This window comes from Stegodyphus dumicola, chromosome 4 (genome assembly GCF_044657685.1).
Source record: "Stegodyphus dumicola isolate Sdum_Otavi_A_Nest chromosome 4, ASM4465768v1".
Lineage (NCBI taxonomy): Eukaryota > Metazoa > Arthropoda > Arachnida > Araneae > Eresidae > Stegodyphus > Stegodyphus dumicola.
Window position 1 is genome coordinate 16,776,788 of NC_140771.1, and position 24,937 is coordinate 16,801,724.

General features: G+C 33.8%; 1 protein-coding gene across 1 annotated transcript in view; it reads right to left on the bottom strand.

The window, feature by feature from the left end:
• The window catches only part of LOC118182835 (metalloprotease TIKI1-like), a 1,041,016-nt gene that overhangs the window by 649,556 nt on the left and 366,523 nt on the right, over positions 1–24,937 (bottom strand). The window contains exon 3 of the mRNA XM_085814599.1: positions 2,906–3,466. Coding sequence (XP_085670725.1) covers positions 2,906–3,466 — 561 coding nt within the window. The remainder of the gene's footprint in view (positions 1–2,905; positions 3,467–24,937) is intronic.

The window sequence follows — 24,937 nt, forward strand, 5'->3', positions numbered from 1 at the left end:
ACTTTTAATATATATATATATATATATGGTTTCTAGAAAAAGGTGAAACCCTATAAGGTATTTCTCCCACTTCCCCAGCGTGCCTTCGTGGTGTAACAGTAGCACGCTGGGCCGGTATTAAAGAGGTCCGTGGTTCGATTCCCGGCGAAGGCGGTTGCATATTTTTCATCTCTGGCTTCCAAAAAATCCTAATGGCTCTACAACCCAATTCATGCTTGAGCCATGGTCGAAAAGACTGTTGCTTAGACGACAACTATTGCGAAAATCACAACTGACTTGACGGTTGAAACATCATTTTTCTTTTTCACATGAGCAATGATTCAAAAATACCTCTTTGCATAAAATTGGTAGAACACTAGGGATTTTAAACGTGCCCCACAATTTCCATGTACGGATCTGACAAATTAGACAATGAAGAAAGAAGATAAAGCAAAAGACGTAGTTTACCCAAGTAGCAGGAGACGAGCAAACGTTGTGCGTAATGCGTAATAGCTTTGATCAGTATTTATAGCCGGAAAGTATTTGTGTTAATCGTGAGAAGCGACTGGGTTAAAGATATGGCAGTGCAGAGAAATTGCAGGGGAAGAGTGACGTAAGGCAGAGTGACGCAAAATAGTGTAAAGCGAGTATTTGAAGCGGGGATGTATTTCAATAAAAGCTATGAATTTGAGGTCTATTTCCATATGGTTCCAATTAAGTTTACAAATTTCGTTTAATTTTTTCTGAATTAGCTATGTCATCAGCGTTATGTACGTCGTATGAAATGGATTGATCTGGAAATGACGCAGTTCAAGAACAGTTACTACTATTTTTATAAGAGAGTGAAAATATCCAAAATTAAAAGTGAGGAATTAAGGGACTACTGATAATTTAAATAATAATTTTGATTTGCATATTTTTTATCATACATGTATAGGTATGTATATATAGATAACACATATAAACAAAATGATCCACAAAGTTACTCCGATTTAAATCCATAAACATAAGTGAAGAAAATAAGTCTAACTGAAACTGAAAAATTATACAGACGAATTCAGTAATATATAAACAGTGTATCCAGCTAATAAAATTAAATGGGCATAATCTAAGAAGAAATTTGATTTTTTTGTTTATTGTTGTGTTATAGTTCATTTTAATTCTACATTCACGCAAATGCAAGTTCTTTCTAATATAATCTAATGGTGTTGATGTATTTAATTATGGCAAAGCACACTAGGGTTATCTGCTTAAGGGGAGGGATGCCTTCGTGGAGGTAGTTCTAAGGGAAACTGGCTCGTATACACGTTACACATGGGGAAAACCCCGAAAACGCCCATACAGCCAGCCCGTTCGCGGGATTCGAATCTCGGACCGAACTACCAGTGTTCAGCGACTTTATCGCTCGGCCGCTGGTCGGTCTTATAATCTAATGTGTCAGGTATTTTACGTTTGTACTGATATTTTATTCGTGTTGTCTTATGTTTGCGTATTTCTAGGAATTGTCAGTTGGATCTTGGTGACAGAAACTTGCATTATTAAATACTTTCTTTAAGCTTTCAAAAGCAACTTAAATCTGTGTATTGATCTTACTACCTACCTCTATATATGCATAGCTTATTTAACATTTTTAGCTTATTGGTAGAACATAAAGTCTTACATGACCAAAGCAACAAACTGATTTGGTATTTATTTAGCAATCGCATTATTACTCGAAATTTTAAGGCATGGTACCTTAAGTTTCGCCAAAATCTGGCATTTCATCGCGCTTGCTCTTCTTTATTTGCGCCTTCACATCACTCGTGCGTAATTTCTTATATAGTTCAAACGTAACGTTTTAAAATCCATAAAATTTAAAAATAAGAAAATGATACGTTTTCTTATATATATGCGGCTTAAGTGTTTGTCGCCGATAGCTTATTGGTTGCTCGCGTAGCTATAAATTGTTTTACTCCCCGTGCAATGCAGCGCGTGACGAGTATTATGAGAAAGCTAAGCCGTAAAAAATTAAAAATACAAGAGCACGTGCATTTAACATTTAATAAATAAATTGAACATCTATATATAATAGAATTCGAAAATATGCAACCGGCAACGACGAAAAAACAAATAAAATGAAATAAATAAAGATCTTTATTATACGTGGCTTCAGTGTCTGTTTGTCGCCGATAGTTTATTGGTTGCTTGCGTAACTGTACAAGCCAATGGACTGAAGTTGCTACGGAACAGGGTTGCCGTTTCAATTGAGACGTAAACTATTTCCTGTAAAACTTGCGGTGAGACCATCCATAAGTCTCAGGGCCAAACGCTTAAGCGTGTTGGCATTTTTTGACCTGAGCATGCATTTGGACACGGTCAACTTTATGTTGCTTGTTCAAGAGTTCGTGAAAGAACGGACGTAAAATTAAAAATAATGGATGGTCCTCTGCAAGGCGAGCATAAAAATGATGGAAAAATCTACACAAGAAATGTCGTGTACAAAGAGATCTTTGACATGTGAATTAACATTTTATTATTTAAATCACCTTTGTTTATTGAGCTAGCGGTGGCTCTTAAGAAATGTACCGCCAGCAGTTTCCTTCATTGCACTCTACTTTAAGCAAGTAGAAGGGGGAAACCCCGTGAGGCAGTAAGCAAAGGGGCGTCCTCGCTGCCTGCCCTGGTAATTCAATTTGAATTAGCAGACACCTTTGCACAAGTCATTTTAATTACAATTTATAGTATCTAAAACAGCGGTCATTTCGTATGACCTCCGAGCGTTCTAGTCTTTAATATCCATAGATTACTGAGGTATATCATGTTCTTTTGCAATATCTAAGTATGAAGTTCTTATTGTCGATTTACTCCTTTTATACATTAAAGATGGAATGTAATAAAATACAAATAAATTTCTGTTTGATACAAAAATATAAGGTATATATCTCACCTGGGAAAAATTAAGTCCATTCAATGGCAAGCATTGCTCTTCCACTTTCTCTACAGCAGCTGTTTGCTTGTGCAACCGTTCCGCTTCCTGCGCTAGATACAAATCCAGAACTGGTACACCTCTAGAGCGGACATCACTCTCAGTCAAGGAATTGACCATCAACATCACCCAGACTGGTCTTTTGCGTTCCCAGTTGCCAGCAATTGCATTGAAGAGGTAGTCAGCATACAATCCCCTCCCTCTCTGATCAGCAGTCATCCAGTGAGGCATCATTCCCCTCACGTACTCTAAGTGCTTTTTCAACCGACTATAGAGATCTCCGGGAAGAACATCGGAGAGATTCTTTCCCTGGGGCAACATTTGGCATGTTGAGAGAGCCGACACTGTTGTGGGATTGACAAGATCCAGTTCAAAATAGACATGAGAGGATGACGCAAATGCTTGTTTGGCATTGTCTGGAATGTATTCCCAAACTTTAGTATAGGGCACATGAATTGTTCCAAAAAGGTAAGATGGAGGATCACGCTTGATGGTCCACAGAAAAGAGAATGGATCGCCATCCTAAAATAAACATAAAACGAAATAATGTACAAAACGCAGCAATACCTATATAATATGCAAAACGTAGTTGCTGTCAGTTTAAAATGTCTCAATTAAAATTTTGTCATTAAAATAAAGTGAGGTATTCGTTCTTGTTACACGTCCAGTTTATAACAATTTTATTTAATTATGAAATATTTTATTGCCTTAAATAATTAAAATGAGAAGCCGTTTAATACAGTCCATTGCTCTTTACACTGATTTTTTACACATTCGGGAATCGTCTCGTGTGACGTACTAAGAAATAAATTTGATTTTACATTCGTCTTCATTTAAACTTACATGGAATACATTAAATGGCTGTATGTATATTATTATTTCACAACAGCTTAAAATTGATACAAGCAATCACGGTCTTTCTATCATCATTTAAAGTTGGTAGATATAATATGCGACATCATATATCAGCAAATTGTTGATACTATATTTTTGCTTTTGAATCTTTATTTGCATATCGAATTGTACAATGCCACATAATAGAAGATTTACGAAATTTTGGTCTAAGCAATATTTTTATTTTGTGTTTCTCTTTGTGAGTGCCAAACATTGGACTCATTTGCAATGTCCAATTTCAGACAATAGATCGTTTGTAAGGTTTCTATCAATTTTAGACTTCTTAAAATTGAAGTAATATACTTTAGCTCATAAAGTTATAAAAGCATAATGTGATTGAACAGAAAGCAAATTTGGAACATTTGGTTATATTGTATTAAAGGATGTTTTCATAATGAAAAATGGGGTCCACCAGCGGCCGAGCGGTAAAGTCGCTGAACACTGGTAGTTCGGTCCGAGGTTCGAATCCCGCGAACGGGTTGGCTGCATGGGTGTTTTCGTGGTTTTCCCCATGTGTAACGTGTACACGAGCCAGTTTCCCTTAGAAAGTCCTCCACGAAGGCATCCCTCCCCTTAGGCAGATAGCCCTAGTGTGCTTTGCCATGATAAAATACACCACCACCATAATGAAAAACGTCCTATTATCATATAAAATTAAACTGAAGCAATTAGATATTTTGAGGAAATAATTTCGCAATTATTATGCACTGAACTTCAATAATGCTGAAAAAAGGAAATTGATTAATGCATAACACCAGTTTATTTGTCTTGATTATAAAATACATACTGGATTTATTAGAAGTCTAGACCAGAGATTCTCAATCAGGGGAAATTTATAGTTTCAGGAGGAATTCGGTCAGCATTTCGTTATGTGCTAAGTATTCAGTTTTAGTTTATAAATATAATTTATTTTATTGGAGTTCATATTCTATTTAAGGTATTCATATTCATGAACATTCTCTATATATTTTGTAGCTTAATTTATAAAACAGATTGTCATCATACAAAAAAAAAAAATGGCATTCTACAAAATTACATACAAACATATCTTCGCTCACTGACTAGTTCTGGAAAACGTTTACAAGTGGCTGCGTTGAACTGATTCACCAGCTGAAGTAACCTTCCAAGTTTGATAAGGTCCAGGTTGACATGAAATATCACCATACCAATATCGAGAACTTTTATCGGAAAACTACAGTGCTTAATAGTAAATTATAGCAATTATTCTATTATAATTATAGTATATAAGAACTAGGTAATTTATCACGTGCATCCTATTTTTTCTTAGCACAAATTATCAAAGCATTCTGATGCATGAATATCTACCAGTTAATTTTGCACATGCTATTACTTTTCTTACATTTGCTTTCGTTGCTGTTTGCATTTAAAATTATTAACCCAAACAGCAAATTATCAAAGCATTCTGATGCATGAATATCTACCAGTTAATTTTGCACATGCTATTACTTTTCTTACATTTGCTTTCGTTGCTGTTTGCATTTAAAAAATTAACCCAAACAGCAAATTATCAAAGCATTCTGATGCATGAATATCTACCAGTTAATTTTGCACATGCTATTACTTTTCTTACATTTGCTTTCGTTGCTGTTTGCATTTAAAAAATTAACCCAAACAGCAAATTATCAAAGCATTCTGATGCATGAATATCTACCAGTTAATTTTGCACATGCTATTACTTTTCTTACATTTGCTTTCGTTGCTGTTTGCATTTAAAAAATTAACCCAAACAGCAAATTATCAAAGCATTCTGATGCATGAATATCTACCAGTTAATTTTGCACATGCTATTACTTTTCTTACATTTGCTTTCGTTGCTGTTTGCATTTAAAAAATTAACCCAAACAGCAAATTATCAAAGCATTCTGATGCATGAATATCTACCAGTTAATTTTGCACATGCTATTACTTTTCTTACATTTGCTTTCGTTGCTGTTTGCATTTAAAAAATTAACCCAAACAGCAAATTATCAAAGCATTCTGATGCATGAATATCTACCAGTTAATTTTGCACATGCTATTACTTTTCTTACATTTGCTTTCGTTGCTGTTTGCATTTAAAAAATTAACCCAAACAGCAAATTATCAAAGCATTCTGATGCATGAATATCTACCAGTTAATTTTGCACATGCTATTACTTTTCTTACATTTGCTTTCGTTGCTGTTTGCATTTAAAAAATTAACCCAAACAGCAAATTATCAAAGCATTCTGATGCATGAATATCTACCAGTTAATTTTGCACATGCTATTACTTTTCTTACATTTGCTTTCGTTGCTGTTTGCATTTAAAAAATTAACCCAAACAGCAAATTATCAAAGCATTCTGATGCATGAATATCTACCAGTTAATTTTGCACATGCTATTACTTTTCTTACATTTGCTTTCGTTGCTGTTTGCATTTAAAAAATTAACCCAAACAGCAAATTATCAAAGCATTCTGATGCATGAATATCTACCAGTTAATTTTGCACATGCTATTACTTTTCTTACATTTGCTTTCGTTGCTGTTTGCATTTAAAAAATTAACCCAAACAGCAAATTATCAAAGCATTCTGATGCATGAATATCTACCAGTTAATTTTGCACATGCTATTACTTTTCTTACATTTGCTTTCGTTGCTGTTTGCATTTAAAAAATTAACCCAAACAGCAAATTATCAAAGCATTCTGATGCATGAATATCTACCAGTTAATTTTGCACATGCTATTACTTTTCTTACATTTGCTTTCGTTGCTGTTTGCATTTAAAAAATTAACCCAAACAGCAAATTATCAAAGCATTCTGATGCATGAATATCTACCAGTTAATTTTGCACATGCTATTACTTTTCTTACATTTGCTTTCGTTGCTGTTTGCATTTAAAAAATTAACCCAAACAGCAAATTATCAAAGCATTCTGATGCATGAATATCTACCAGTTAATTTTGCACATGCTATTACTTTTCTTACATTTGCTTTCGTTGCTGTTTGCATTTAAAAAATTAACCCAAACAGCAAATTATCAAAGCATTCTGATGCATGAATATCTACCAGTTAATTTTGCACATGCTATGACTTTTCTTACATTTGCTTTCGTTGCTGTTTGCATTTAAAAAATTAACCCAAACAGCAAATTATCAAAGCATTCTGATGCATGAATATCTACCAGTTAATTTTGCACATGCTATTACTTTTCTTACATTTGCTTTCGTTGCTGTTTGCATTTAAAAAATTAACCCAAACAGCAAATTATCAAAGCATTCTGATGCATGAATATCTACCAGTTAATTTTGCACATGCTATTACTTTTCTTACATTTGCTTTCGTTGCTGTTTGCATTTAAAAAATTAACCCAAACAGCAAATTATCAAAGCATTCTGATGCATGAATATCTACCAGTTAATTTTGCACATGCTATTACTTTTCTTACATTTGCTTTCGTTGCTGTTTGCATTTAAAAAATTAACCCAAACAGCAAATTATCAAAGCATTCTGATGCATGAATATCTACCAGTTAATTTTGCACATGCTATTACTTTTCTTACATTTGCTTTCGTTGCTGTTTGCATTTAAAAAATTAACCCAAACAGCAAATTTAGGTAATCCGACATGAAATACATTGACGGAAATCAACTTGCTACGAAATTTGTGTAATGTAACATGAATAATCTTAAGAAAATGACGCTTTGTCTGAAAAATAATATTACAGAAACAGCCTATTTTAACATTAAAATAAACGACTCTCTCTCTCTCCTAATTGAAGAGATATCTCCAAACTGGCCATGATTTTTGGGATTAATTTTTACTTCCAAATTTCGCGTCACTGCAAGTCACGAAACTTGCCGCCAGCGAGGTATTGCCAAATTGGCAATGAGTTTGGCGACTAATTTTTATTTCCAAATTTGGTGAGAAATCGCTGAAAGTAGCGAAACTTGGCGACATTTTGGTCCGGTTCCTGCTTAACTGCATTTGGTACTGTAATTGAATTGCGGTTGCTATACATGGATTTATTGGAATAATCAATCCATACATATAAAACAGCTCAAGTATCACACAAGAACAATGATATAAAATAAAAAGAAAATATTTGAAGTAAGAATCGGAACAAATTAATATGGGAATAAAAGTAAAAAGTTAAAAATTTAAAAAAACAAGGAAAGAAACATACGAGATGTAGTCTTTATAGGGAGTTCACGAAAAATCTGGCATTCCAGTATAGTTTGATTATTCCAGTTTCTGAGACTCTTTATCTTATTCTGGGCATACAAGAAGATGCTCTGGATTCATGATGCCAAAATTACAAACTTGGCATATACTAGATGAAAGGATGCCAATTTTATTAAGATGATGTGCCATGCAATCGTGACCTGTTTGTAGTCTGAAGTTTGTCACAGCCTCTTTACGGGATTTTCGACAAAACGTTTTCCAAGTGTCTTGAATGTTAGATCAGGATTTGCCTGCTGATTTTCCTGCCGGGTCAGATTTAAGAGTGCCCATTAAATTCTCAAAAGTATGCTTTTTGAGTGCCTGTACTTGATTCGTAACTGTAACCTCACCCAACCCTTACATGTAACGTATCCACATTTGCCTTTCAGGAATTCCGAGAATGGAAAGTACTAGACATTTCCCAGCGGCCGGGGGGAACGGCATATGACCAGAGAGAGCTTAAGTCTAAGTTTTTAGTTCATAGTTGCCTTCGCAGTATTGATTTCTCTCTTTAGATGCGCTTTGATTAAGCGTTATAGTAAAGGGACAGTGCCCACGTCCACCGTCTCTTATCCCTTTAGATACGCTTTGCATTGTGTTCTGTTCAACTTTCTTAGTAGTTTGTAGAGCTAACTACTGATTGTGCCTTAAAAAGAGCTGTACGAGTACATTTAGGAAGCTAGCACACGGGAGTTAGCTTCCTAAATGGAGGAATGTCGTGGTGGAGGATTTTCTAACGGAAACTCTACCTATGCGCAGCGTACTCGTATTCAGGTTATAACACATTGTGAAAATTACAAAAAAATCAACCAGGCAATCAGCTTATTTTCTTGGGTTTGAAACCGAGCCAAATATTCAAAGGTGTTAACCATTTGGCTATTTGTTGGGTTCTGCGCAGAGAAAGAAACATTTCTAAGAATCTTCGCTTTCGGGATATTCGAATGGTTGACCTACGCGAAGATAATTTCTTTGGCGAAGACCTACGCTAGATAGAGGTGCGTGTAGAACATGTGGACAGAGGTGCCTCAACTTTATAAAATGTTCCGTGTATGTATTCACAACACGTCGTAGTGATGCGCAGCTCTATATGTAAAAAATCCTTTAATATTTCCGTAACACATTAATCTGAATAAGTCTGAATAATCTGAATAAGTCTGAATATTGGTTGAGTATCGAAGCAAGCTGCTCACTTTTACAAAGTAGTTTCTTCACAAAACGGAAAATGAAGACTTGAGCATAATTTCACAATGATCAATATGAATGTGGAAAGTTTCAGATATTTAAGGTGTTTCTTTTGCGAAAATAAATTTTATCAAGCTCTCATCGGTTCTGTATGCATTCAGTCCATTAGGGCCCGTGCTCAGTCAGCAAACTATTTGATTACCCTGTAGTGTTCCTTGCACTTGGCCTGAGAGGAACGACGAGGAAGTTAGTGAATTATGTAGCGAATTATCGCTGAATGCAAAACAACTTGACTCAAGAAGGGTTAACATATTTGTTTATTTACTCAAATAAGAATAACAGTTGGCCCCCTTCACGGGCTTACAGGAAAACCACTACTCAGGCTTTAACTCAGAATAAGAAACAAGAAACTAAACTATAATTCACTAAACGAGACTTAGCCGAAGCTGGACGCAATCATATAACGTAGTTAGCCCTTAAATTAAACTAGCCGGCGAATATCAATAGGCAAGTAAAATACGGCCGAGCGTACCAGCTTCAGGTGTGACTTAACTAGAAGGCAAACACGTGCCACTAAGGACTCCTAGCACTCTCTCCTGAAGTTAGCTGAATCTTCCTTAAATAATTCTTCTAACTCATTTCCATTCAACGATATTCTAAAAACTCATTCTGGTAGGGATTTATAAGTAGAAACAAGAATTGATAGGAAAGGGTTTCAAAATTAAAATAACTTTATAATTTATTTCTCCCACCTTCTTAGCATGCCTTCGTAGTGTAGTGGTCAGATATTCGAGTGGTTCGAGTCCCGGCGAAGGCGATGCTCCTTTTTCAACTTCCCTGCTTCCAATTAATCTAATGTCTCTACAGTGACGCCCTAACTAAAAGGGCGTTGGATGATGATTCTCCACACCTAGTATCTGACAACTAGGTCCCCTAAAAACCACAGTCGCCCTTTAAAAGGGGGAGTATATAAGGCATTTCTCCCGCCTTCTTATTATGCCTTCGTAGTGTAGTGATCAGCACCCTCGCCGCGTATTCAAGAGGTCCATGGTTCGAGTCCCGCCGAAGGCGTTCTTCATTTTCCATTTCTCTTGCTTCCAAAAAATGCCTAATGACTCTACAGTGGCGCCTGATCTAAAAGAATGGTAGATGATGATTCTCCACACCCAGGATTTGGCGAATGGGTCCCCTAAACCTCAGTCGCCCGTTAGAAGGGGAAGTATATAAGGTATTTCTCCCGGATTTTTAGCATGGTTTCGTAGTGTCGTGTTCTGCACCCTCGGCGCGAATTTGAGAGGTCCATGGTTCGAGTCCCGGCGAAGGCGTTGGTCATTTTTCATCTTTCCTGCTTCCAATTAACCTAATGTCTTTACAGTTACGCCTGAACTTAAAGGGTGGTGGATGATGATTCTCCTCACACAGGATCTGGCGATTGGGTTCCCTAAAACCACATTCACCCTTTAAAAAGGGAGTATATAAGGTATTTCTCTCGCCTTCTCAGTATGTCTTCGTAGTGTAGTGGTCAGCACATTGGACGCGTATTCCAGTGGTCCGTGTTTGGATTCCCGGCGAAGGCGTCGCTCATTTTGCACCTTTCCCGCCCAATTTACCTAATGCCTCTACAACTGTTATAAAATTAAAATATCTCTTGCAATGGCAATAATTGGTAATAGCATTTTTCTCTACATGAATGATGAAATTTGTATACGTTAAACTTTGTGTTAAGAATCTGTTTTATTCTTCTGCGCATATTAAGAGCATATTTTGGAGTAAGAAATACTCTATGTTTCCTATAGATATGCATCTAATCTATTTGCTTTTTCTTCATTTAAAAGTTAATTAAAATTATGCTATTCACCGGAAGCCTTTCTCATTTTTTAGGTCGTTTATAATTTTTAATTTAAAGCTGCCCTTTATCCTTTGCATTACAGCACCATATGAGTTGCATTTTTTTCGTTTTATCATCAGCAGATTAAGCAGCTAGTAACTCAACTTCCTAAAATTAGCCGATAAGACAGTATTATGGAAGCGATATGTTATTTTTCGTGCAATTTTAATTTGTAATTAACTTTAAGGAACATCAGAATTGCAAAGTATTCTCAGCGATATTGTAAAAATTTAATCCACAAAAAAAAAAAAAAAAAAACGAACCCAAAGCTTAAAACCATTTCTTAACTTCAACGCAAAGTTTCCTCTGCATAGATTTTAATTAAATTCTCCAGAATTTACTTGAGGAATGTGATTAATCATGCTCGGTTACCAGTTCAAAAAGAGTAATTCAATTAGTTTAATTAATTCATCCGTGGTTTTAAGTTTTTCTGTGATCACCCAACAAAAATCTCGTGGTTAAAGGAAAAGCTTATCTATTGCTGCAACTACTACTCTAATAGGTTTCTTTGAAGCAAGTAAATCAACCTATGTTCTAGAAATCTAGTTTAGAAATCTAGTTTTCTACAACTTATTTTGCTCGAAAGCAAAATAAGGCAGAGGATTTAACATTTAATAAAGATTAATTAAGCTGTCTGTAAAAACCTGGACGTAATCCTTTAATTAGACTTTACAGGTAAATTAAATTTTAATACTTGCTGCAAATCTCACAATTCCACCTACTAAAGAGATTTTTATCATTTTAGGTTAATGTTTAACTTTTTATACTTAAAATGTACTCAATTCAAGTGAATTACTCACGTTCTCTCTCGATAAAGCTGTCTTGTATTTCTTGAGAGAAAAGATTTGACATTAATAAAGAAATTGCTTAATCCACAATTTCTATAATCAGTTCGTGAAGTTAATTCAGTATGTGTAGAATGAAAAGAACTACCTTTCCTGGAATTTTGAATTAAAAACTAAAGCATTGTACTGTTTATAGTATAATATGTCTTGCCAAATGCAATAGTTATGGCACCTGTGATTTTACAGAAATATACTAATTCACTTTTGGAACTAAAATTTTAGGGTTGTAGGTTTTACCTGTAAGCAAAATGGTCTATTCGTTTTCAACATTGTTATATACAATGTTAATGAAGAAAACTTTTCCGCTTAAATTTAAAACTTCAGTATTCAACAGACGATCGCATCAGGATTTCTTGAGATTTATGTATGGTATCGCATATAAGCTATACCGCTATCAGACCTCAGTTACGCATAGAGAGATTAGGTTATTTTACTATGGCACACGAGAGCTAGCTGCCTAAATGGAGGAATGCTCTGGTGGAGGATTTTCTAACGGAAACTCTACCTATGTGTAGTGTACTCGTATTCAGGTTAAAAATTGTGAAAAACACAAAATTCAACCAAGAAATCAGTCTATTTTCCTGGGTTCGAAACCGAGCCAAACTACAAGTATTCAAGGGTATTAACCATTCGGTCATTGGTTGGGTACTGATTTATAGCTCTACAATAGAGACAAGTGAGATAAATGACAACGACAACGCCACCATTATTGAATGACTTAATGCTCTATGGATTTCTAAAATGAAATGCTACACTTAGAAACTATCACAGAAAAATTTTAGATTGCGTCTTATAAGCAAAGAATTTACCAATTCTAATGATTTGCTTATTAATGTTACATTTCAAAACCGAGGAATTTCGCTGGCTTATATTGAATAAATTTCACTTTGCAAATAGTATTTATTATAAATTATTTTTGAGATACTTCCCTCCATATACCCATCAGATTTGAACCCTTTGGCAGAGGGAGAAATACATGTCAAAACTTCTTAAAGCGGTCTTCTCCAACTGCGGAAAAGAACTGGCATGTTTTCTTTTACAGTCTCAGACATTCCTGTTTTCTTATTTCTATCAAATACTTCAGAGTTTGAATGTAAAAACACATGCAAAAATTTCTCCTAGGGGGACTGTCAAACATTTTGACATCTAAAGGCGTCAGAGATTTCTTCATTCTCGTCTCATCCAGAGCGCTGACGCCATAGGAAAAGTGATACATGAATTTATTTTTATTTATTTTAAGGAATAAGAAAAGGTTTTAAAGGATTTATTTTGATGCATTATATGCTTATAACTGGAATGCGAATACATATGCGACACTTGGGCGTCAAGGAAGTGACAGAATTGGTAGTATATATATATATCTACTGTAGGATCTTTGAAATAGAGAAAATAGTCTTTGTGAATATAAATAAAATGCAAACGTATTTTGCTTCACGTCAATTCCATGTTTCATTATTTTGAAGAAGTTTGAAATCACTCTAAAAGTCAATGCACTGATATATTAGAAGCTATCTTAGAAGCTTTAATTTCGTAGTAAACTTAAAGTGCACTAGCATTTCCTACAAATGGAACTGAAATAAAACGTTGTATGATCATCTTTAAGAAACTAGATTTAGAAATCAAACTACTACTAAGATTTAGACTTAGAAAGGCGGCTTGAGAAATAATCTGTGACGTTAATAATAAAAGTTATGCAATATTATAATCTTAGACAAAAAATTATTTAAAAAAAATCTTAAAGGTTCCAGATTTTAAATTACGTCCAAAGAGGCGTTCTTTTAATGTTTTGTGTGTTATCTTTATTTATTAAATATCATGTTCTACGTACTCAAATTATAAAATTCAGTTACCCAGCAACATCGCAAATTAATTTTAAAATGAGCATATCTTTAGAATTTCCGATACAAAGTCTCGCGCGCTGTAAATAATTTTTTTACAGTGTTGCCATTGCTCGCTTTTAAATCGTTTAGATTTTTAATCAAAAATTCGTTGAAGTGTTAGAAAATATGAAATCTATAATTTAACAAAATTAGGGCTTCCACATGCTCATATTCTATGGAAGATCACGTTATTCAAATTTTGATGGCGCTAGGTACCGTTGTTTTATCACAATGCGAGAAAGATACATTTATGCAGATTCCTCATTATTTAATTTCTTTGAATATAAGACAGGCCGATAATATATGGTGGCAACGGTTTGAAAATTGATACTGCCTTTTAAAGTTTTGAATGCAAAATGCCAAAACGAAATTGATTGTCCTTCAGGGCAAACTGTCCCTTTGTACTAATGTATATACAGGGCAAACTGCCCCTTTGTACTAATAAAATCATAGATTGATTGTAATTAAATATTGTTAAAAACTTAAAAAGAGTGATCACATACTCATGAAGTAACATATACATGCAACAATGTTTAAAGAACTCATTGGTAATTACAATAAATTTTTGAAATCCGTTTTCGCAAAATCCATGTGTTTTAAAGGGCCTATACGCCGAAGCTACTACTTTCGCATAAAATCCTTTGAAGTGGCTGAGGACTCCTTTAATTTCTATCAGTGTTTAATAATTTGCATATGTATCATACTCATTCAGATAGAAATTTAAATAACCCTAATCAAATAATAATAGAAATTTAATAGAAATAAATTTAAATAACCCATTTATGCATAATTACATCTAATAGAAATTTAAATAACCCATTTATGCAAGAAGGTTGTTTTCACACTTCATTCTATTGTGAAATTATTCTTTTGGCATTTGCGTCGCTTTTTAGCTGAATTCTTCAATTGAAAGATGTCACATAAACCTGAGATATAAAGAAATGAAGTAAATGCTAGTGCAGCCTTTATAAGTTTTTAGGAAGTTTACATTAATTTAAACACTTTTACTTAAAGTTATAAGACTCGTGAATCGTGAAGGTTTGAAAAGGCATTCAAACATCAAATGTAATGTACAGAAAATTTCTAATTTCTCTTTCAGTAAAACTGATATTGAAGGTGTTATTCCATATTATCAAATCATCTCTTTCTTATAATAATAGGAAATTCAAGTTTTCAAAATTTTTTACTTGTACAAAACCAGATTTACAGGTTTCTTAGATGAGGCGGGCATGCGTGTAATAGGTTAATGCGTGTAATAGGTCCTCTGATAGTTTTAACTTTGAGACTTTTCTGCCTCTATCGTTTGCCTTTGCCAAATACACAAGCCAAAGTAGCAAACAGAGAAAATAGTCTTTGTGAATCTAAATATATTAAAGAAAATGGTGTGCATAATGAAATAGTATCGGCAGGTACAAAGATAATAGCTCTGGCACGAAGTTGGTTACGATAACAAACCCAACTAAACAGCGTGACAGCAAGAACTCAGCAGTCCGCGACAGGCGTCTGAACATGCAAAACAAAATATTCGTGCATTCACTCTCGATGTTTACATCTCACACACTGGTAATGTTAGTTTGTCATATGTGCATAACTAAATACTTCTGTTCATAGAATATCGTAATAAATTGTCTGCGTAATACGTGTACTAAGTTAGAGATATACTTTAACACATCAGAACATCAGAGTACTGCAACTTCCTGTGCTAGCGTGTGATGGTCATGTGTTTTGCCACATTTATTTCGCTACGTTGCGAAGATTTTCGGTTATCAGAATGCTTCAATTACAAAAATTTGGTATTTGTAGACTGAGTAGTTCTTAGTTTGTTATTCAGTTCGCCATTGGCGTTAAAACTAGGATGACGGCATGGTGTATAGAGATGGGCGTATTTCTTCGTAGTTCGACAAGCATTACCATTCAACTGGACAAAGATAAAGTACTTATCGCTATGGTCACGAACAGAATACATTATCACCATGCGCAGAATTGAAGTTATCAGTGCTTGCAGCTGCCGTCTTTAAGAGCCAAAAGATGACTCTCATTTGCATAAGAGAGATACATATATTGTTCACTGGCTTACAACGCAAATTTTCCCATTTTGCGAACATAATGATTGATTAATTTCGTGCTTTTTTAACTGCCATCTATTTCTGTCCAGTTTTATATTTTTAAAACAGCTTATTTTGTGTACACCAGTACGATGTCATACTTTTGCTTTCTGAGTTTTCTCGAAAACGGTAAACAGTATAGGTAAATTTTCAAGGTTCAAATTTTTTTGCTTTTTGAGCAAGGAATCTGATCACAGAGAGCTTTTGTTTTCATGACGGGGCGCCTTGTATATACAATACATATATAACAAAACCTTACGATACATATATAAAAACAATTCAAATGCCTCAAACGAGAATCTCCACTCTCCAATCCGGAGCTTAAATAATATCTAAATCTTTAACAATTGGCTTTTGGGCTTTAATTAAATAAATAATTTTAAATAAACTTTAAAAAATATTTAGATAATATACTACATCTTGATTTCCCATTGCTATTTTAATTCAAATAAATGTCAAATATATATTTATTCTACCCATCATCTTTTATTTATTTATTTATTTATTTTTTGCCATAGCGCTATAATGTAGAAATGTATTAAAAATTACATGTGATAAGGATTGTTTTGTAAACAAAACTGTAGAAAGTATTGAAATGAAAATTTCCATTTTACTAAAATTTCGTGAGTAAAATATTTAAAAATTGTGAATCGCATACCACCCATTCCTTAGCACTAGAAAGACTTTAGCTTTTTAAAATTGACAAATAATAATAATACGCATGTTACGCAATGTCTTTTGTTTTAGAAATCTTCTTAATCGCTTTTTCCTGTCTCTGCTGAGAATGTTGCTGTAGTTATGTTTAGGAAGTTATATGATAAAGGACACCCTCCCCAAAAAAGGAACATATTTCTTTTCACTAAAATTATGAAATAATGGGTACATTATGCTGTTATACAGTTTCAGGTAGTTCCTGAAGATACTCGCAGGTTTTAGAAATATTTAAGAGCAGTGTTTAGGTTTTGCACTAGACTTTAAAACAACAGTCAAATCTGTGATTTTAAAACAAAGGACTTTTAAACTTTTAAAACTTTTAAAAACCACCCAGAAAGAAGCTAAATATAGTCTGGTGTAAGAAAGAAGGAATATATTATAAAAATGGAACACTTTAATGCTTTATTTAAATGCGCCGTTAGTAAAATATGTGCAAATATATACAATCAAATATATACAATCAAAAATATACAATCAAATATTAGAACTTACCATAAGTTCTGAAATCAATGGTCTCAGTTAATTTTTAATGTACTATATTTTTAGTCCAAAGGGATTTGAATCCCGAAGGACTATTAGTTTCGTTTTGGCATTTTGCGTCGGACTCATAAATGTCGGTTCACTTTTCAAACTGTTGCCATAAAATGTTAGAGTCCTGCATTATGTTTGAAGAAATTAAGTAATGAAAATCTGCGTAAATGTATGTATATTTCTCACATTGTCATAAAATAACGGTACATAGAGTCATCGAATTTTGAATAACGTAATCCTCCAACGAATATGAGCATGTGGAAGACCAAATTTGAAATTTGAAATTTGTTTTATGATCGATTTCCTATTTTTTAAAACTTTGACGAATTTTTGATTAACAAACTGAAGGATTTCAAAGCGAGCAATGGCAACGTTGTGCAGAAAAAACATTTTTATCTCCAGCGCGTGAGTCTCTGTATCGGAAATTCTAAAGATATGCTCGTTTTAAAACTATTTTGTGATGTTGCTGTTGAATTGAATTTTATGTTTTAAGCGCGAAGAACATGATATTTAATAAATAAAGGTAACACAAAAAACGTTAAAAAAACGCTTCTTATATCTGAAATCTGAAAGCTTTCAGGTTTTTTTATAGGCTTAATCTAGACATTATGTGAATTTTTTTAGAACATTTTTGTGCACTTTTTTCCTAGCTGCTGTAGTTTCTAAAATAACAACGCTATAATGGTAAAAGTAGTGTGTTTCAGCCTTAAGACCTTATAATCATTATTAAATTTACCAAATATTAATGTATTTCACTTGCTTTTTAGCATTTGGATTTTGCGTGCCTGTTAATTTTAAGATAATGTTTCGATAGATTTCGGGTTAAAAAGTAAATAATATTCATTTAGATTACATTATGCATACCTAAGTTTTTATGGTGTAATTTCATACTGCAAAATATCGATTTAAAGAGGAAATTCTAATTTTTAAATCATATCATTCCAAGATATGTGGATACATTAATAAATTGCATTAACTCCTATTAAATCGAAAAATCATTGTTAAAAAGAGTTTAATTTTAGCAATCTTACAAAAGTACTTTTTTTGTCGAAATAACCAAAACTGTCCACAGATAGAACTAAATTTTTATCTCCATCCTACTAAATCTGCTTAACATAATATTATACCTGACTACAACCCTGAAAATAAATACATTTCCCGATATTTACAAAACTAATAGAAATCTAGCTAGGATTTTAATGATCTAAAACAATGTTAACGATTAGGTCTAACAAGATGTCTTAGTAATTATAAACGGCTTATTCAAACATCATTAAATCAGACGGTTTGTACCAATGCATGAAAATTCTGATAAAGACCACATCAACATTAAAGTTTGCCAAATAAACCCACTCTAAGCTTTGTTCTTAATCTGTAAATTCATTTGAAATCGAAAGATTGCATGAGAAATTCTGCTTGAAGAAGGAATAAGTTCTGTAAATCATTTGGTAGATCTAAAGATTTGTATACCATTCTAAGTAGGAAACCTTTCAACTCGAAGCAGCTAACTTCATTAAATGGGAAACATCGTTAAATGAGAAGCGTCTTGTATACAAATGCATCGTTCAAGAACCTTATTTACCTAGCCTGTGGCGCACGTCGATCAAAGGAATCTCTTTAAATATTTGTTAATTACTTAATGCGCCATTCAAAGCCGCCTTGTGATAAATTAAGCAAGGAAGAAGACGCTTTACTTACATGCTTTACAAAATACTTTATTATGGCTCATTTGCATATTTATAGTTGAGATAAATTTTACAAAATTTTTAAGTAATTTCTGCTAATATAAGAGATTTCATTTTAAATAATTTTTACGCATCGTTGGATTAAAATTTTTATAAAAGAATTTTCATCCCTGGCACATACACTGAATAGTTTCTAAGAAGATAAACTCAGATTCCAGACGGTTGTGATTATCTTTATAATCATTTTAACCTCTTCGTTGTCCGTAACGCGTCTAGCGCGTTCAAGTAAAACTTTCGCCAGAGCTGCGTAACGCACAACAAGCGTTCTTCTATATTTTAAAAGTTTTAAACGTTTAAAACGCCTTCTAAATGTTTACTTGTTTGAGTTGTTATTTTTGTTTGTTCTAATACCTCCGAGAGGGTAGCACTCATCAGGAATTCTATTTCTAATTGTATTTGCCCCGGGTTTTATGAATATTAGAGCCATTTTACATAAGATACAAGACAGTGAGAGATGGCATCGATGTCTACTCAGCAGAAAAAGAGAAAAAATGAGGTTGTGAATAGGAAAGACAAGAAGGATATACGTTTGATGAGTACAGTCCATAATAACTCGATGATTGATGTTGTAACACGGAAAAGAACTGTAAAAAACCATTAATTGTAAAACATTACAACAACAAAATGGGAAGAGTGGACCGCCTGGATCAGATGTTATCAAATTATCCTGCTGTTAGAAATAAGCAGAGATATTATTTTTCCATTATGCTCTATTTCCTTATAATTTTACTTAATATTCATTGACATTCATCCACTACGAAAGTCATGTATGGTAAGTTATGGTGTACGGAGAAAACAACATTACACGCTACGAAAAACAGACGGCCGCTGGGGGAAATTTCTCGCGGACAGGAGAGGACGGCGAAAGGGTTAATGAGTATGATGATTATCAAGGAATTTCAGTACTGTCATTTATATATATTCCCAGAAATACTGAACAATTTTAAGGTAATCATTTTCCGGTAGGGGGTCTTTCTGAGAAAATGTCGCTACATTTAAATTTGTAATTTATATGTTTCGTTTTACAATTTTGTCGGAAAACTTGCGAATTGCTCTAGAATATGTACTGTATACCTTTATATTGTAAACATTATTAACTAGAGGAACATCCGATACCAGTGAAGTTAGATTGAGCGTAATGCATCTAACAACAGTAAGAACGATACCGCTGCAATCCTTCTCTAATAACAATGCAAAAGTTACGATTCAAAGTCATTCATTTTTCCGTCTAATGCGATATGGAACCCACATGAAAAACTTCGTTGGAAAAATAATATAATTATTTATCATTATATCAGAAACAACGACACGCAGTTTTTAATGATTTTCGTCTTTCTAATCAAATGCTCGTAAAAGCTCAAGTTCTATCCAATATTTCACCTATATTCAATTTTAGTCGATTAAACGTGACAAAAAAAATTATCACAATTGATGAGAAATCAATAACGCGGACAAACAAACAAACAAACAGACGTTCTTCTTTATATGTATAGATTTTGTAAAACTTACAAATTTTTTATTAACAAACTCTGCGATTTGAACGCAAGCAGTAGCAGCACTTTTCGAAGTAAAGCATTTTTATCTCCAACGCGTGAGACTGTTGCCACTCGGAAAAATGAGTGCGAAAATTAGCGCTTTCGGAGTTTTTAATGAATATTTCGGCTGATTAAAGTCGTACGAAGATGGGAATAGTCGAAATGGCTTCTCACAAATTTTTTCGAATCGGAAATATTGTATTTAATGTTTAGCAATGCTAATTTTATTTCATCGTAAAACTTCGAAACTTTTTATTAACATAGTCTAGGATTTGAAAGCGAGCAGTAACAACAACTTTAGAAATAAAGCAGATTTGCTTCTCCAGCTTGCGAGACTGTTACCACTGGGAAAAATGAGGAAGAAAATAATCGTTTTTACAAGTTTTCGATTAAGTTGTTTGACTTATAGTCAGGACAAACCTGCCGACGAAATTCCTCGTGGCAGGGAGCACAAGAGTTGTCGTTGCCAGCAACTTTGAGACCTTGCAGATGACAGTGCGACTTAGTTCCGCCCCCAAAATTGATGGAGAGCACCCCCTCGGGGGCAGGTTCAACCCTTTTCCTCGATCACCAACCTCTCAAGAGGACTTTCGCCTAGCCGCATATTTATAGCGCCGCCATGCCGCATGGATACTATACATTTACAAACATCCATGCCTTATCCGGGATTTGAACCCGGGCCATTCGGAACGGTAGTCAGCGACGCTAACTACTCTACAATTTAGGCGGCGTTAATGAAAGTTAAACAAGGAAAAGACCATGACCTAATAGAATCCAGTTAAACATTGGAGAAGTCTATTGATATTATACAGTTAAAATGTATTGAAAGTCGTCTTTAATTTTTGTATATTATTCATGTTACCATGCTGTCATTGCTATTTATTTCAGATTGGTATTTAGATGACTTGTTAGCGTGTTATGTACAGTACGTAGCTGTGTATTGTTGCTATGTCTTGTGCAGCTTCTTCCGAAAATTTATCTGCTTATTCGTTTCATCTTTTCTTTCATCAAACTTTGATCCAATGCATAATAATATGCTGTTGTTTGATTCTTCTTAATATATGTTGAATTTTGTTCACTATCGGGCAACTGCGCTGTGTGCTTTTAATTCGCAAAGATCTCATTTAAAGATACATACATCAGTTTTCCTCTTTGCTTTTCACACTAAAAGAAATAAAAACGTTGATTCATTTAAAAAAATGTTTTCTCATATTATCGGTCATACCATCAGGTTTATGAGGCCTTTCTAAATTACGGGCATGTATTCTTCGTTTAGGGTATACCTAAATAATAAAAATTTTCTCAAAATGTTTTTTAATCGTTATGTCTTATGCAAGCTCTCTAAATCAGTTTCAAAAGTGCTGAATTGTGCCATAAGAAAAAATAATAAAGTGGTAAAATACTGTAGAGACATAGGATAATTTTATAACAGGAATGTTATGTTATGTAGAAGTGTTAGGCCCACCTAATATTTACCCTAAGTAAGTAGGTATTAGCCCCACACACAGGAATGATGACACAGGAATAACAGGACAAACAGGAATGATGAAAATTGACAAACGACCTCTCCGGGAAGCGTAATGGCAAACCGAACATTGAGATGATCAATGTTAAACGAATTTCGCTTACTGCGCATGCCCAAAAGAGAATTTGGAGCAGTTACGACTTTGGCGCAATTTTAAAAAGACGAAAAATATGGTATATGGTTTATATTGTGTTATCTTGGGCATAAGCAGTTCGAGGTTTTAAATCATGTCAGGTTGTAAGCTGCTTCATTACTTGGAGTGTAAATGTCGATTGTAAACTACCCAATTTTTTTTAAAGGATTACGAAACAGGAAACATTACAAGATATATTAGCTGATTATACTTCTGAGGATAAAAAACAATTGAATATTTACCATACGTTCCATTCATATATACTTTAACAAATTAAGGATTAAATATAGTTTAAATTACTCAGTTAAAAAGTCAATTAAATTAAGTAAATGAAATAGACTGTTGCAATTGTAAACAGTCGATAAGACCTACATGATGAACAGGCTTGTGCAGGGTTGCTTATGCTTAGTCGCCAGTGGTACACCATTGAGCATGCGCAGTAGGCGAAATTCGTTAACATTGATCAACTCAATGTGCGACTTGCCATTAAGCCTCCGGGAATCGAACCACGGACCTCTGGAATGCGCGCCTAGGGTGCTGACCATACACTACGAAAGCATGCTAAGAAGGCTGGATAAATACCATATATACTCCCCTTTTAAAGGGCGACTGGGATTTTTAGGAGACTCAATCGCCAAATCCTGGGAGGGGGGAGAAATGCCTTATAGTACGACCCAACATAAAAGGTCCTAACGTTTTTATCTTGGAGCCTACCTTAAACTTTAAATAATAAAAAGAAACAGTAGAATCTATGTAATCGATTAATAATGTAAATATTTGTAAAACATTAACCTAAATGACCATTCTCATTGACCCTTTGATCAGGGACCTAAAACTGCGATCGAGGGACTTTCGAGGGATTGAATTTTAAAAAAAGGGTTAGTTTTACCCTTATATGCAACTTGTTTCACCTAGCTTGAGATTCAAGTAAACTAGTGATATGGGAAAACATTTTTCATGTTCTATGTATTGATAATATTCGTTAATATATTATATTAAAATGCACACGTAAAAAAAGGTGAATATATCCGGTTTAAGCAAAAGTAACATTTTTAAAACCTTTAAAAAGGAATGCCTCAACGCCTGGACAAGTTAACTATTCCATTGAGTATTCTTTCTATTATTATAAACAACAGAGATTCACTGGAAAATAATAATAATCTGATATGGCCAGACTGTAAATTGTACTGCAAATTAAATTTTACACAATTTTTCTGCACTTCATTTAAATTTAATTCCTCGATTAATTTAGAATTCAAACAAAAAAAATCAGCGTAATATTTTTCAATTTTTTACAGGACTAGTTTCGATGGTTTTACCTAACCCTCATCCTCAGCTGCAAAAGCGCAAATGAACGAGATAAGTTATAATGATTAGATAAGATAAGAAAAGAAAGCCTGGACAGAAGATAAGCTACTGGCGCCATCTGTTGATGAAACCAGAACTAAAACATAATTCTTTTAAAGGCAAAGATGGATTGGAATAAGGTTCGTTAACTAGAACAGAAAGATTTTTTTGAATGTAAAATACCTCTAGAAAATCCAGTTCACCAATGGAAGATGTTTTTTGAATACTTTTGGCAGCAGAAAAGATGAAAGTGTGATGTTCGGACCAACAATATTGAGCAACAGAAGACTTCTGTGTTTCCTTTTTTCTAATATATGGTTCATGTTCCTTAACGCGAAATTTCAAGCCACTCTTAGTTTGACCAATGTAAATTAAGCCACACTGGCAAGGAATCCTGTAAATACCCCAGGAATTCATATCCGGAATGGGGTCCTTGAGTATGGAACTCGGAATTTTATTGATGGGAGAATAAACGACCCGAAAGTTAAATTTCTGCAAAATTCTAAAATTATTTTTTTGTTTGACTTCTAAATTATTATTTATTCGCCATGTTATTGTATCTTAACTAATTCCTTGAATTATAACTTAACCCACCGACCGCTCCAGACACATTTAAAATGGCAACAAAAATTGCAAATTTAAAATATCTCGGTCAGTTTTTGTTGTGAGGTAGTCAAATGTTCTTAGATTTTTTTATTTTTCATAACAGGTATAAAACTGTCCCCAAATATAAGCATAGGAAGCAGGAGACAACATTAAAAGTTAGATTTCCCTAATTGACGAAAACTAATTTCGAAAGAATCAGATAAACATTCATAACTGTTGGTGAGTGATTCTGCAAAGCGCTGATTCAAAAGTAATTGTTTCCTTTAAACAAAGCTAACAAAAGGAAATGGATGACAAATGGAGTAGTTTTACAAAGTGACGGTTTAAATCTTTTCTTGAAGGCAGCTTTTACCCAAAGGTGCAAGAAATGAAAAACAACATTGAACAAAATTGCAAGATAAAGAACAATAAAAACTACTGATTTTCCGCATTTAAATTCTAAAATAATGCTTTGCAGGTAATTCGCTTTCTGAGTATTGTGTCTCAAGAATTGTAAGAGATTGTGTCCTAAACTTTAATCTAGTTCCTTTAACTTAAACTTGGTTAAACTTTAACTCAAACTTAGTTCCTGAACCACGCTAAACTAGTACATGAATCATTATCTGCACTGGTAGAGATTGTTTGCAAGATCGCATAGAGTTTAAAATAAACTTTTTAAAATTAAATGTTTAATGCAGTAGTTCTACATCTTGATCTTCTACAAAGATCTGTGATCATCTACAAATTATTATTTTCTGAAAAAACATTTAAGTCTCTCACATGGATTAGAGGACTATCTACGTATCTCTTCTACAAAATAATATTTATAAATTTATCTCATTCAAAATATAACATTTCTCTCTTTTACTGTCCTGTA